Here is a 15,292-nt window from a genome sequence, read left to right on the forward strand (position 1 = left end):
CCCAAAACAAAAGCGCCAAACGCAATCATGGCAGGTTTAAAAAAATATATATATATATATAGATTTTTTTTTTTTTTTAAAGAGGTTGAGACAGCAGAGTTACGCACATGTGCTCGGTGGAGACCTGGTTAAGGCTGTGGACCAGCTGGGAGACAAGGTTGTCGTCCCTGCGGGCCAAGAGACAGTTGACCTCCTCGGCGATCCTCCCATTGTACAGCAGGCTCTTAGTGGTGGTGGCAGGGAGAGGGGAAGGCAAGGGCAGCTGGTTTAACACTGCAAAAAAATAAATAAAAACACATGAGAGATACTTTCTTCAACATGGATTCCCACAGTGCCTGGTTTGGAAAAAATACACTAAACAACAAATCAATAAATAGGCAAAACAGGGTTGTTTTTTTAAAGCGGACCGGATAGACGCTGAAAGTTGTGATGCTTTTAATTTTAGATATATATTTTAAGTATATTGGCGTTTTGCCTTAGTTAAGTAGCTGTTAAAAAAAAAAAGTGACAGTAAGCTGGAACGGTAGCCAAGCAGGTGGCCGAGCAGCACGCTGGCACCAAATAAATAAACCGAAACGCTTTTGTTTCGATGCCAGCATGAAGTGAAAAACGTGATTCAGGAAAGAAGGCCGTCCTAGAAGGGCAAACGTCTGCACTCTGGTTTGGAAGTGATATTAGTTCACTCGGATCACGTAGGTTCGAATCGAAAAACGTGAAGGATGCCATCTTACGCTGTCAGTCAACGGTGTTTTTAAAAAAGAAGCCACGCCGTTTTAACACCAGCGACAGCTTTAGAAATGACTTACAGAAAGGAGCAGAGACACAGAAGCAAGCCCCTCATCAGTTTTATTCCACCGACTGTCCTAACAGACATTTTCGAGTGTGTGAGTGCAGACAGGGCTGTTTTATTTATTTATTTTTTTGTTCTGACTTGATACAGCAGTAGGAACACATCACATCGACTCAAGTATTCATAAATTTCCCAGTGTTTTGCTTGTTTAAATGTATTTTAATCTGTGTTGCAGCCAAACCTAAAAATAAACAAATAAATAAAATGGATTCTTCACTTTACACCACAATTAAATTGCACTCATTTGATTTTTTTTTTTTAAAGAAGTCTTCGTTCCAAAACTACCTCGTTTCTGTCTTTGTATCGCTTTCCTGCTTTCAACCGAGTTGCACTTAAATAGAAAAATGGTTGCATAATGAAACCATTATTAAAATTAAAGCATAATAATATAAACAACAATAATAACCACTCAATAATAATAATAATAATTATAGCATTGATTCATTCATTCATTCATTCATCTTCAGTAAGCCTATCCCGGATGGAAAAACACCCTAGATGAGACGTCAGTACATTGCAGGGAACCATGCGCGTGTGCGCACACACACACACACACACACACACACACACACTGAAGAGCAATTTAGACTATCCAATCCACATATCATGTTTTGGGACGTGGGAGGAAACCCAGAGGACACCCACACAGAGATGGAGAGACTCCACACAGACGGTAATCCGAGATCAAGATGGAGCCAGGGAGCTGAGAGGCAATAACGCTACCCAGACTGCCACAAGTAGATGAAGAAGAAGAAGAGTGGTGTACATGGTGTCGTTCAAACTTCTATTCGTTATAACCGATTAAACTGCAGAGAGCAGAAGACAACTATCTCTCTTCCAATCTACACTATTAAACTAATCTATGCTGTATGTGATGTCTTCTGCGAGTGGAGCTACACATCCAGAAGGAAGTGATAAAACGTTAATCGTAATGAGGTCCTCGCTCGATTAAAGCGTCCCTCCGTTTTTGTTACTTTTCCTTTACAGAAGGAAGAGAGCACGTCTGTCGACTCTCTTCGTGTCCCACCGGCTCACAGAGTTTGCAAATCCACGAGTGTAAAAATTGCCCAAGTGGGAAGGAGTGATTATTTACCGCTGCGGGAAGTTCATCAGAATCTCGTCAAACGATCACGAAGATGGTCGGCACGCGAGGACGGTCATCACACGTTAATTGTTATTAGACCGGTGTACTTGTTGCGTTGTCCTGTGCTCTAAGCGGCTGTTCGAGTCTGGGCGAAACAGACATGTCTAAAAATCGTCCTCGTCGGCGAGAGAGACGTTTATAAGAATCCTGAGAAAATGCCATGTTACCGGTGGTACAATTCTAGACCCTGAACCACACACCGTTTGCCAAGGTAACGCCACTTCGTAAACGTGCGCCATGACGGGACGACGTTCAGCATGTAAGCAGGGTGGGCGAGATGCCTAAAATAACATAACGATTCTCAAAAGACGTTTCTGCGATACGCTACGTACAACGATATACATGGGTTTGCTTAGAAGACTAAATAAATAAATAAACCGCCAGTAAAGTTGTAGCACTGCGTAAAAAAAAAAAAAAGGAAAAAAAAAGGGAGGTTGATACTTGATATTTAAATGTCTACAAAAATTCTTTAATTTCTATACTGATGAAAATTATATTTCATTTATATAAAAAGAAAGCTTAAGCAGATAATCAACTCAGCTGCTTCATGTCAATTCGTAAGGTGGTCTTTTTTTTTTTTTTTTACAAAATTAAAAAAAAAATGTAAAAAAGATAATATCCACAATAGCCCATAAAAGTGTCATGACATAATTAAGCAAACAAAAATGAAATAAATATATATATATAGATTGATAGATAAGAGATCAAATGGTAGCGAACACTATTTTCCATGCGTTTTGAATTTAACCCATGATCAATCACCTCAGACTCTCCGATAATTCTTCTCCCAGTAACACCTCGAGGTGTGTGATGCATCGTTGTCATTATTTTTTCCCACAACCGCTTGTCTCGCAAGTTGCTAAAGCTGAACCGCTCAGAGTCTTTTTACGAGAAAGAAAGAGAGGAGGAAGCGCTCCTGCCGTCCGTGCCAGGAAGTCGGCGCTGTCTCTGCAACTCTGAAGCCAACTGCGTTCCCTCTGGAATCCCCTGGCATGGACGGCAGGAGGGCACACCTCCACATCACAACCAGTGCGTATTTTACCAGCGGGAGCCTACGAGACGAAATTAAACTAAAACGGCTTTATATATCGCTGCACGAGTGAAGCCTTTTCTTCATCTCGACTCTCGGGCTTTAACAACGAACCAGCACCGGGAAAAAGATCGGAACGCCCTTGTGTGGGAATTTTTAACATGTATTCACTATCCAAAGCGACAAGATCCCGGCGAACACGAGCAGGACTGCTAGAGAGTAAAAAAATTCCATGATGTTAAAGAGACTTCGATAACATGCGTAATGTGGGAGTGTGTTACTTACAGTCAGTGAGGCTAGCAATCCCAGCAAGAGTGGTAATGGGAACATGAGGCATATCCCCATTCATGCTGAAGATGGGGGTGGGGGGTCGTGTTGATGTGCAGGATGCTCAGTGTCGCTGCTATCCGACCAGCCTTCACATCTCCCTTCTGCTGAAAGAAAAAGAAAAGCGGAATGAGCGAACTCAACAAACTCGGCGCCATCGATTAGATGCTTTTCTCGCAAAGCAGAAACGGCGTAACTTTACACAGTTATTATTATTATTAAATCGCCTCCCGCTTTCAGAAAGTGTCACGTAGCACACGAGGACGACTCGAAACCTCATCCTGCATTACATCGACTGGTTTTGCAAACGGCTTCCGCTGGGAGTCATCCTATTAGAGCCAAAAAAATATATAAATAAGTGCAAAAAAAAAATTTTCAAATGTTTCGACTCCTTAGAGTGAAACGATTTCTCAGCACGGATTGAATTTTGAGAGCTACTGATAAAATATGTAGCATGGTGTTAATTTAGTCAAGCTGGATCTACAGTACATGTAGATCTGAAACACTGCGCATCAGCTTATATACAGTCCAGTACCCTGCGGATACACGTCACGGTCTCTTGTGGGTCTCGTTTGGGTCGACTGGATCCAACTTGGGTTGAAGAAAATTTTATAAATTGTACCTAAACAAAAAAAGCAAGACCTGATCTTATCCGTCAGCATTTACGATGCCTAAATTGTTTAACAGGTTTTGCAGATTATTCGGCACCGATAACCGGAACCGTCGTTATCGGCAAAAACTCACACCGATAGTTTTCCCGACTGAGTCAGTTGCAGGAGCGGCTGAGAAGGGTCCGGTGTCCTTATACAACGCGAGAGAGGCCTCAAGAAGTGAAATACTACGACCGACAAATTTTGTTGTACTATTTGTAACGTTACTTTTTTCGCTTTAGGTTGCGTCTATAAATAGTTACTAAATAATATTTGTACATTTATTAGCTATTTTAATAAGTACAGTACATTTTCATGGTACAGTCAGGACTGTTTATTTTCATAATAAAGTTCAGCAGTAATCTAATTTGAGTGTTACGTTTTTGTTCAGAATCGATTTTTAAAACTATCGGGTTGATTAATCGGTTATTGGCAGGTACGTACCGCCCGACTTAGCTATCGCTGTCGGAAAAATCCACCATCTGTCGACTTCTACTAAATAGTGTCCTGAAAATAGAATACTCGGAAATATACGCATCCCCGATACATAACACAGAATTTCAAGGGAGGAAAAAAAAAGAAAAAAAAAAAAAAAAAAACAACAGTGCACATCAACCAATGATATCGAGCGATTTCTAACAGTTCAACAGGTTAAACGGGTCACTGAAGTGCTCTACAAATCTGTCCCAAAGTGAAGTAAAGTAATGAGAAGTAAATCTAAGACCTGACGAAAGCATGCCTGCACTTCAGGCGGTCTCCTGTCCGTCGCTTCGGACAAGCATCTAGGGAAAGCCGTTATTCAGTTGCCTTGGCGTCATGTTGGATTCTCAGTGAGAAGGCGTCAACTAGAAACATCAAGAATGGGGTTTTGTTGAACCAACATACACGACACAAGCAATTCACGTCGTCCACCGCCGTATGCAAAAACAGCCCTAAAAACATCCTAGCTCGATTCACTGATGCGTCATGCTTTGTAAGTGAATCAGGTCTGTACTAATTTCGATTACGCAATACGACACGCAAAATGCATCTGTTTACATCTGCAATGAAACTAGAGTCAATACACATTAAAGATACAGCCACAGCAAAAAGGTGAACCCTGGACTAAGAGAGCTAGTGACCTACATAACCGACATAAGAAGCCACACATCACATGACAACTTTGCAACCGTCCACAAAATAAGTCTAGCTTATAAAACAGGAGGGAAAAGCAGGACACAGGTGCTAAGTGTGCATGGTGTGCACTAATAAGCAACGCTGCTCTGTCGGATATAGGCTTCGTCTGCATCCCTAACACCGTGACAGGGGGTTCATCTGTCTGTGGCAGAGTGTGATGCGAAAACTATCAGCAAAGAGGACTCCAGAGTCATGACACATCACAGGTGTCAATCACATGGCGTATACGTGCCAGAACCTTTCAGGCGACGTTTAATGCTCTAGAACATCGGATACACCTTTCTAATGTCGGCGTAAAAGAAATTCAATACAACAAGTTACGTTTCAGTGAAACCATCCAGCTGAGTGTCATCACAACGCAAAAAAACGCTATTAACCTCTAACTAAACTGGAAATCAGATCATTTATGCAGTAGTGTGTGTGTGTGTGTATATGTAGGGTTTTACGGTAACCACCAGGCACTTGGGGGGGGGGGGGGGGGGGGGGGCTTTTGCTGGTCTGTTGTAGTATGCATGTTTATAAACTTTTCCAGTGTATACCGCTTAGATAAAACAGATCACCGTAAAACCTCGTATACACGTGCATTCCGATTGCTACCACTAAAAAGGTCTGAAAGCAGCGTCTTCCCCGACTGGCACATCTAGATCTTTTGGCTAAAAATATGCTGCTTTTAAACATTTTTGGTGGCATTCCTAATAAATATAGTTAACTGACACTATTAATCAGTCTGTACAACATTTAGCTAAGTTTTTTGCGCAAAAAAAAAAAACACGCTCGATATTGTGCTTTTTTTTGTTTGCAGAAAACTACTTGAATGGGAGAAACTGCAGCTACATGAAACAAGTAAACTTTTTAGCTGTGCTTGTGTTCGGTACACGTGAATCAAAGAGGGCTTCGGCTGATGTCACGTGATGCGTCTTGGCCCAAATCTGCAGAAAATCCACGGTGATGTTAAACACGAAACAGCCTACACTGATGTTAAAACGTGAACCTACTCAAATAAATAAATAAAATTTTAAAAAATGCATACCACTTGGCAGAGAAAAAGTTCTTGCTCACCTCCCTTTATATACAAAGCTGCCTTCAACCTCTCGGCATATCCTCTGAGGAGCTTTTGAATCCTCTCCGTTGTAATATACGCTGCTCGTTCTCCGACTCATCTGCTCTAACTCCAGCAGACTGAATATGTCTTTTTGACACATCTTTTAAAACCCTACCAAATGCCACGGACTGCCTTCTTCTAATAAAATCTAAAGGCTGAGATGTTCATGGGGAAAGAAAACGTCTTTCACTTGCCTCGACTTTTCGTCCTGTTGCACTGTTTCGCTTTTTAACATCCTGGAATTCAGGTTATTCCTGTAGCTCCATGCCAGGCAAAATACTACTGCGCGCATTTAAATGACGTGCATATTCTTGAATTGTTTGAGAACCCCTGCTGTCTCTAAAAAGAATAATAAATAAATCATAGGGGATGCTAAATTTTGCACTCAAATGTGTCACAAATAAATAAAAGGTACTTCTCCTTGTAACTGGGGTGGCACCATGAAGGTGTAGGCAGCTTTTGCACGTTTATGAGAGATCTTTTACCTGGGAAAGTGTGTATGGTGTACTCTTACTACGCTATAAAAAGGTTCATAAGGGCTACTTATGCACCGTAAAGACTCCAGAGCTGCAATTTACAAATTTACGACAAATGCAAGAAATTAATATTAAAAGTAAAAAGACATGCCAAAGGTAAAAAAGATGTAGATTTTGTGGCACCACACCAGACCGAATTTGGAGCAAAGAAGAAAAGCCGCAGAGATGTTTCAGTGCCTTGACAATGTCGTAGTTTTCTGTGTGTTAACTTTTTTTTTTTTTTAATCAGCGGTACAATGTGAGTAGACACAGAACTAACGATCGGTTGCACCATTCGAGAGCCAAAAGAATCCCAAAGTCAGATCACTCTCATTCATGAATCTATTGCTTTAAGGGGTGGGGATCAAATAAATAAACAGGAGATCTCGGATTACAGATAACGCCCCCCACAGCGACCTCCAGCAGAACCACACTGCTCAGGGAGGGAGGGAGAAGCGCAACACGCACAAAGGATTAGCAGATAGAATAGAGAGAGTGAAAAGTACACACACACAGAGACACACACACAGAGAGAGAGAGAGAGAGAGAGAGAGCGAGAGAGAGAGATAGAGGGAGGTAAAGGGAGACAGAAGGAGTGAGACAGAGACACTCAGACCGAGGGAAGGAGAAGGAAACAGAGAGACAAACAGACAGAGAGAGGGAGCCCGCCAGAAAGAGAGACGGACAGAGGGAGGGAGACCGACAGCCAGAGAGACGGACAGAGGGAGGGAGACCGACAGCCAGACCAAGGGAGGGAGAGGGAGACCGAGAGCCAGACCGAGAGAGAGACCGACAGACGGACCGAGGGAGGGAGACCGACAGACGGAGAGACGGACCGAGGGAGGGAGACCGACAGACGGAGAGACGGACCGAGGGAGGGAGACCGACAGACGGAGAGACGGACCGAGGGAGGGAGACCGACAGACGGAGAGACGGACCGAGGGAGGGAGACCGACAGACGGAGAGACGGACCGAGGGAGGGAGACCGACAGACGGAGAGACGGACCGAGGGAGGGAGAGACGGACCGACAGACGGAGAGACGGACCGACAGACGGAGAGACGGACCGACAAACGGAGAGACGGACCGAGGGAGGGAGACCGACAGACGGAGAGACGGACCGAGGGAGGGAGACCGACAGACGGAGAGACGGACCGAGGGAGGGAGACCGACAGACGGAGAGACAGACCGAGGGAGGGAGACCGACAGACAGACCGAGGGAGGGACACCTACAGACAGACCGAGGGAGGGACACCTACAGACAGACCGACAGACAGACCGAGGGAGGGACACCTACAGACAGACCGACAGACAGACCGAGGGAGGGACACCTACAGACAGACCGACAGACAGACCGAGGGAGGGACACCTACAGACAGACCGACAGACAGACCGAGGGAGGGACACCTACAGACAGACCGACAGACAGACCGAGGGAGGGACACCTACAGACAGACCGACAGACAGACCGAGGGAGGGACACCTACAGACAGACCGACAGACAGACCGAGGGAGGGAGACCGACAGACAGACCGACAGACAGACCGAGGGAGGGAGACCGACAGACAGACCGACAGACAGACCGAGGGAGGGAGACCGACAGACAGACCGACAGACAGACCGAGGGAGGGAGACCGACAGACAGACCGACAGACAGACCGAGGGAGGGAGACCGACAGACAGACCGACAGACAGACCGAGGGAGGGAGACCGACAGACAGACCGAGGGAGGGAGACCGACAGACAGACCGAGGGAGGGGGACCGACAGACAGACCGAGGGAGGGAGACCGACAGACAGACCGAGGGATGGCGAGGGAGACTGACAGAGAGAGACAGACCGAGGGAGGGAGAGGGAGACTGACAGAGGGAGGGAGACCATCAGAAAGAGAGACAGACAGAGGGATGGAGACCATCAGAAAGAGAGACAGCCCGAGGGAGGGAGACCATCAGAAAGAGAGACAGACAGAGAGAGACAATCAGGAAGAGAGACAGACAGGGGGAGGGAGGGAGACCGACAAAGGGAGGGAAAGGGAGACCATCAAAGAGAGGCTGACAAAGAGAGGGAGACCGACAGAGAGACACAGACAGAGAGACACAGACAGAGAGACACAGACAGAGGGAGAGAGAGAGAGAGAGCGCAAGACAGGTCGACAGGGAGAGACATAGAAAATGATAGGTCGGCAGGTCGAGAGAGAGAGACAGGGAGAGGGGGAGAGAGAGAGAGAGAGAGAGAGAGACAGGTCGACAGGGAGGGAGAGAGACAGGTCGACAGGGAGGGAGACCGCCAGAAATAGAAACGGACAGAAAGAGGGAGACCAACAGACCGAGGGAGGGAGACGGAGACCGACAGACAGAGAGACAGATCGAGGGAGACTGACAGACAGAGAGACAGACCGAGGGAGGGAGACCGACAGACAGACCGAGGGAGACCGACAGACAGAGAGACAGACCGAGGGAGACCGACAGACAGAGAGACAGACCGAGGGAGACCGACAGACCGAGGGAGACCGACAGACCGAGGGAGACCGACAGACCGAGGGAGACCGACCGAGGGAGACCGACAGACAGAGAGAGACAGACCGAGGGAGACCGACAGACAGAGAGACAGACCGAGGGAGACCGACAGACAGAGAGACAGACCGACAGACAGACCAAGGGAGGGAGAACGACAGACAAAGACAGACCAAGGGAGGGAGAACGACAGACAAAGACAGACCGAGGGAGGGAGAACGACAGACAAAGACAGACCGAGGGAGGGAGAACGACAGACAAAGACAGACCGAGGGAGGGAGAACGACAGACAAAGACAGACCGAGGGAGGGAGAACGACAGACAAAGACAGACCGAGGGAGGGACAATGACAGACAAAGACAGACCGAGGGAGGGAGAACGACAGACAAAGACAGACCGAGGGAGGGAGAACGACAGACAAAGACAGACCGAGGAAGGGAGAACGACAGACAAAGACAGACCGAGGAAGGGAGAACGACAGACAAAGACAGACCGAGGGAGGGAGAACGAAGACAAAGACAGACCGAGGGAGGGAGAGGGAGAACGACAGACAAAGACAGACCGAGGGAGAGAGACCGACAGACAAAGACAGACCGAGGGAGGGAGACCGACAGACAAAGACAGACCGAGGGAGGGAGACCGACAGACAGACAGACCGAGGGAGGGAGACCGACAGACAGACAGACCGAGGGAGGGAGACCGGTCAGAGAGCAGAGAGGAGAGAGAGAGAGAGAGAGACAGGTCAACAGGGAGAGAGACAGAGGGAGCGAGACCGCCAGAAAGAGAGACGGACAGAGGAGGCCGACAGACAGAGAGACGGACAGAAGTAGGGAGGCTGACAGACAGAGAGACAGACCGAGGAAAGGAGAGGGAGACCGACAGACAGAGAGACAGACCGAGGGAGACCAACAGACAGAAAGACAGACTGAGGGAGACCGATAGACAGGTAGAGAGAGAGAGAGAGAGAGAGAGAGAGAGAGAGAGAGAGACAGGCCAACAGGGAGAGACAGGCCGACAGGGAGAGACAGGCCGACAGGGAGAGACAGGCCGACAGGGAGACCGCCAGAAAGAGAGACGGACAGAGGAGGCCGACAGACAGAAAGACAGACCGAGGGAGACCGATAGACAGGTAGAGAGAGAGAGACAGGCCGACAGGGAGAGGGAGAGAGAGAGAGAGACAGGGACAGACAGGCCGACAGGGACAGAGAGAGACAGGCCGACAGGGACAGAGAGAGACAGGCCGACAGGGACAGAGAGAGACAGGCCGACAGGGACAGAGAGAGACAGGCCGACAGGGACAGAGAGAGACAGGCCGACAGGGACAGAGAGAGACAGGCCGACAGGGACAGAGAGAGACAGGCCGACAGGGACAGAGAGAGACAGGCCGACAGGGACAGAGAGAGACAGGCCGACAGGGACAGAGAGAGACAGGCCGACAGGGACAGAGAGAGACAGGCCGACAGGGACAGAGAGAGACAGGCCGACAGGGACAGAGAGAGACAGGCCGACAGGGACAGAGAGAGATGGCGAGGGAGGAAGAAGATAGCCGCCCGGCCGCTGGGAGACTTGAGTGTTTATCACCACATTACATACCCAGATTTCACATCACGCTCCGTGTGTGTATTGAAGCAACGAAAACAAACCAATACAAACACCTTCCCAACAAAAACAAACCATTATAAACAACTTCCCAACAAAACCATTATAAACAACTTCCCAACAAAACCATTATAAACAACTTCCCAACAAAACCATTATAAACAACTTCCCAACAAAACCATTATAAACACTTTCCCAACACTGAAAAGCACAAAACAAAACCCCAGACTGACAGGACTGGTCGTCCTGCTTGCTAGTTTCCTGTGTTAGCATCACAATGTGACGCGACAACTACCTCCACTACACCACACCACATATTATCTTGGAGCAAAATATAATTCACTTTCTTGATTCAGAGTGCATAAACACAGCAAAAGCAGGGGCTAAACTTATTCCAATATTTCTTGACGCACCATCGCTTTAACTCTGGCCATGTACATGAAAAAAACCCTACTCACTACTATATTTAGAAAAAAAATCCAAATTTGCAAAGAACCCCCCCCCCCCCCACACACACACACAAAAAAAAACCTCAAAACAATTATCCAAACGAACACGAGTTTATTTCTTATTTCAAAATAACGTCGCAACTAGCCAGCTAATCATCGTGCTAGCAAAATTAAAACACCACAAAACTATCAACAGATTTTCCAAACAAGTTCAAAACGAGAAAGATTTCTGTCCATACCGATAGCTTTTTCTTGCATTGTTTCCACGGAACGGCTAACTAACCAGCTATACTCATAGCAGCGCCATGCTAACTATCTAAACTATTTTCCTCTTCTTTTCGCTAGCCTTCATTCTGTCACAAACACAGCGTCAGCTAACAACACTAACCTTTTAGCTGTACACGGTTTACATTAGCTTTAAAAAAAAATGCCACTACTTAAACCTGACCAACACACAAAAAAAGCATAATTACCTTTAGTAGGTGTTAATTATGCTTAAAAAGGGGCGGTAATTACAGTTAAAAGTTCGCTAGCTCGCCAGTTGAGTCAGTCAGCGGGTTAGAGGCTAATAACACGCACGAGCTTTATTTTAGCCAGCTAACGCGCTTCTATTAATGAACTAATTAATTAACCTAAGATGCTTTGGAGTAAAATCCCCGAGAGTTATACATAAGAGTTAATTAAATACCAAAAAGTCACATTTCAACGTCGTTTCCGGGAGTCAACTTTAACTTTGAGATGATATTTTCGAACCGCGGTCTATGCTAACGCTAACTATAGCAAGTTTTAACCGAAACTATGCCTCACGGTGGCATCCGCAAACCGCATAATTTACCCAGAAATTCTCGAATTTAATCATAATCCAATACGGTTTAAATTATTTCAACCAAGCATTGCGTGTATGTATGTGTGTGTGTGTGTGTGTGTCTGTGTTTGGCGGAGCGTTATTAACACCACCGACATTATAACAACAACTAGACATTCGTGGTGTCACACATAAGCTTCCAATTAAAACCCGGTGACTTGTGGAAATTTAGAAACGGGAGCTTGTTTATGTGAAAAGTCTCCGAAATGCCATGAAAATCCGACAAGAAAACGACTTCATGAAGTATCCAGTTCGTTTCTATTTCACTGCGACTTTCTTACATACTCCACAGTTTGGTAATTAGATAACTACTGCGCCTGGAGAAGTGAAATGGAATTAAATCAATTTAAATAATAAAAAAAAAGTGTTCACGGCGTATTTTTTAATCCACCTGGACGACAGGAAATGTCTAGAAAGAAAGAGCGCGTTCGCTTTCGAGGATTTGAGCAGATCTCAAGCAAAACATAGTCGGACTTCACTGGTGTTTTCTTAACCAGTGTGTCCCAGTCGTTAAAAAAAAACAATAACTTTGGAGTCTCTTGGATATTTTCTGACTGCTTCCCTGATCCTAAACATAACTTTAACCTGTTAAAGCGATTTAAGTCTTCATGTGGTAAAGAACGAGGAGGGGGCGAAAAAAAAACACATTTAAATGTGCTATACATTGCCAGTCTAAGAAAACACAGTACTAAAAGAAATACACTGTTAGCTAGGAAGCAAATCTGAAGCCATTATAACTATACTCAGATTAAGCAAAACTTGCGAAATAAACATGCAGCCTGCAAACTTACATGACGGCTAAAAAATAAAAAGATGAATGTTTACAGCGACTCGCCTACTGACTGAGCTAAACCAGCTAATTTGCCAGCTAGCTCTGTAGGCGAGTCAGTGTAAACAATGCTAACTGGCTAAGCTAACTACCAAGCTAACCAGGCCTTTTCTTGTTCTCGTTTTTAAGCAGCGTTTTAGCTTGCTAAGATAATGAGCTAAAGTTCTTTTATTTTGCTACGGCGTTCAAAACATGTCCGGGTTTCAAACAAGACTGACCATGAGGTCGAATTTGGGCTTTTTTTTGCTTTCATTTGACCAGCGTGGCCTTGTAGCTAGCTAACAAAACCACGAACCGCGGACTCGCCTAAGGTCACCTGCCCGTGGCCCCGTCGCCGCGGAGCGGCCACACAAGCCAACGTGCACCGGAGAGAACGAGAAGCCAGCGGAGCTAGCTTAGCTTAGGCTAACCCAATCCGAGCGAGCGATGAATAACATTGAAGTTTCGCACGGCCCCGGGTATGTTATCGGGTATTTCAGGCGATTCTCTTTGATCGCCCGCGGATAAATGGAGCGATCGTGTGCGTTGGTTATTTACCTCAGGACTTGGGTGTTTTAACAAAAAGAAATTGTAGCAAACGTTTCGGATCAGCCTCTTGAGCTCCCCTCTCCGTTCCTGTGTCGCTCTTTGCAGCTACTCCGAGTAATATAACAACAATAATCCGGGTCGGGAGGGTTCGTTCTTCTTCCTTCTCACTGCAAACATGAAGCCTTGAGGGAGGTAAACAACATTCCTTTCAACCGGTGGATTTTCGCACGGTTTTACACTCCAGCGCCGATTAAAGATGGTTGTAAATCTCCAAGCGATTTCAGGGAAATATTTAGCGGCGGAAAAAAAAACCCCGAAAGACTATTGACGCGGTGATAAAAGAGATCCACTCAGACTCTCCCCCCCCCTTCTCTCTCTCTCTCTCTGGCAGAACAAAATGCCGACCGGAAGCACCGCTGCGGGAATGACTCCCTCCACCGGCGCCAAACCGACCAGCAGCAACTCGGGCCGAATCCCAAACGACTCCATTTTGGACCTAAGAGTGCTCCGTAGAGGCCACTACTTCCTGTCAGAGATAGTGCGTGTATAAAGGGAGCAGGGAGTTATTTGGGATTCAGCCGCATTCTACTTCCGCTGTTTTTTTTCTGCATGCTTTCTTTCCTACTACTAATTCTACAGTGGTCTAGAGAATCGTTATTGGTAACAAACCTATGGACAATCCTTTTCCTTTTTTTTCCCAGTGTTAAAGTTAGGCATAGCAGGTTATCTTTACACATGCTACTTTTACAGGTTGAATTATGTGTTTTATTTATTTTTTACCTTAATATCTGTAAATCTACAAGAACTGATATGCCTATTTGCAGCTGTTTAAATTCTATTCCATTCTATTCATCATAAAAATGTTACTTTGATTTGTTTTGTTGTTGTTGTTGGTTTTTTTTTTAACTTTTACAAACCACATCAGTACCGAGATTAAAATTCTGCAGCAAGTATGAGTTTTCTTCATATACCTAAGGCTTCTGTCATTTTGGATTTTGTTTGTTGACAGTGATGAAAATCTTGCTTGTTAAATATAATCAGGCGTAGAGAAGGATTGGTATTGCAGATAAAAGAAGTAAAAATAAAAAATAATTTTAAAAAAAAAGGATATCATTTACAAACAGCTTGTCTCGTGCAAATTTCCAGTTATCATTTTATGTGATCATACAATTAAAGAGAATAATAAATAAATAAATACGCTTCTTGGAGACTTCTTGGAAGATTTTTTTTTTACAAAAAAATTGGCATTCAGTGGAATATCAGTAATAGTTAAGTCAGTCATGTGCTCGTGTACACATTAAAACTGATGTACACCCAACCACTGTTTTATCCCCGATGACTTTTAAGCATATTTGCCTTAATTGATCATTTATTAATTACTAGATTGACATACTTAATGAACTAGAACATTATGTATAGTGTCATAGTGGTATAGTGCACCAGTATAACGTCTTAAATACAAGCTAATCACCGCCTTGCCTTTTAGAACGATCTTAAGATCGTAACAACACCTTACTGATTTTGTTTTTGTTCAAAATGGCAACAACAATAAATAAAAAAAAAAAAAATTTTAAAGACAGTTTTGGAAAGTGATGATAAAAAGTGAATTCCTTTGCTGCTCAGTTTGGTGGAGCGATGAAACGTGATGAAAGTGCTGACTTTAAGTATTTAAGCATCATTATTGAAGCAAGCATTGATTAATGAATGCCTTTCATGC

General features: G+C 45.1%; 1 protein-coding gene across 6 annotated transcripts in view; it reads right to left on the reverse strand.

The window, feature by feature from the left end:
• nipblb (NIPBL cohesin loading factor b) overlaps positions 1 to 13,968 on the reverse strand; it is a 33,639-nt gene extending 19,671 nt beyond the window's left edge. For 2 of the 6 annotated variants that reach the window (XM_053687043.1, XM_053687039.1), the window contains exons 1-3: positions 13,585 to 13,967; positions 3,310 to 3,458; positions 108 to 273 (exon numbers count right to left, since the gene is read on the reverse strand). In XM_053687043.1, coding sequence (XP_053543018.1) covers positions 108 to 273; positions 3,310 to 3,373 — 230 coding nt within the window. In that variant the 5' untranslated portion in view covers positions 3,374 to 3,458; positions 13,585 to 13,967. Of the gene's footprint in view, positions 1 to 107; positions 274 to 3,309; positions 3,459 to 11,592; positions 11,778 to 13,584 lie in introns of those variants that run through there. The other 4 variants (XM_053687040.1, XM_053687042.1, XM_053687041.1 and 1 more) reach the window with 4 other exon arrangements.
• Between the last annotated feature and the right edge of the window lie 1,324 nt (positions 13,969 to 15,292).

The sequence above is a fragment of the Ictalurus punctatus genome, chromosome 16, assembly GCF_001660625.3.
Source record: "Ictalurus punctatus breed USDA103 chromosome 16, Coco_2.0, whole genome shotgun sequence".
NCBI classification, from domain to species: Eukaryota; Metazoa; Chordata; class Actinopteri; order Siluriformes; family Ictaluridae; genus Ictalurus; species Ictalurus punctatus.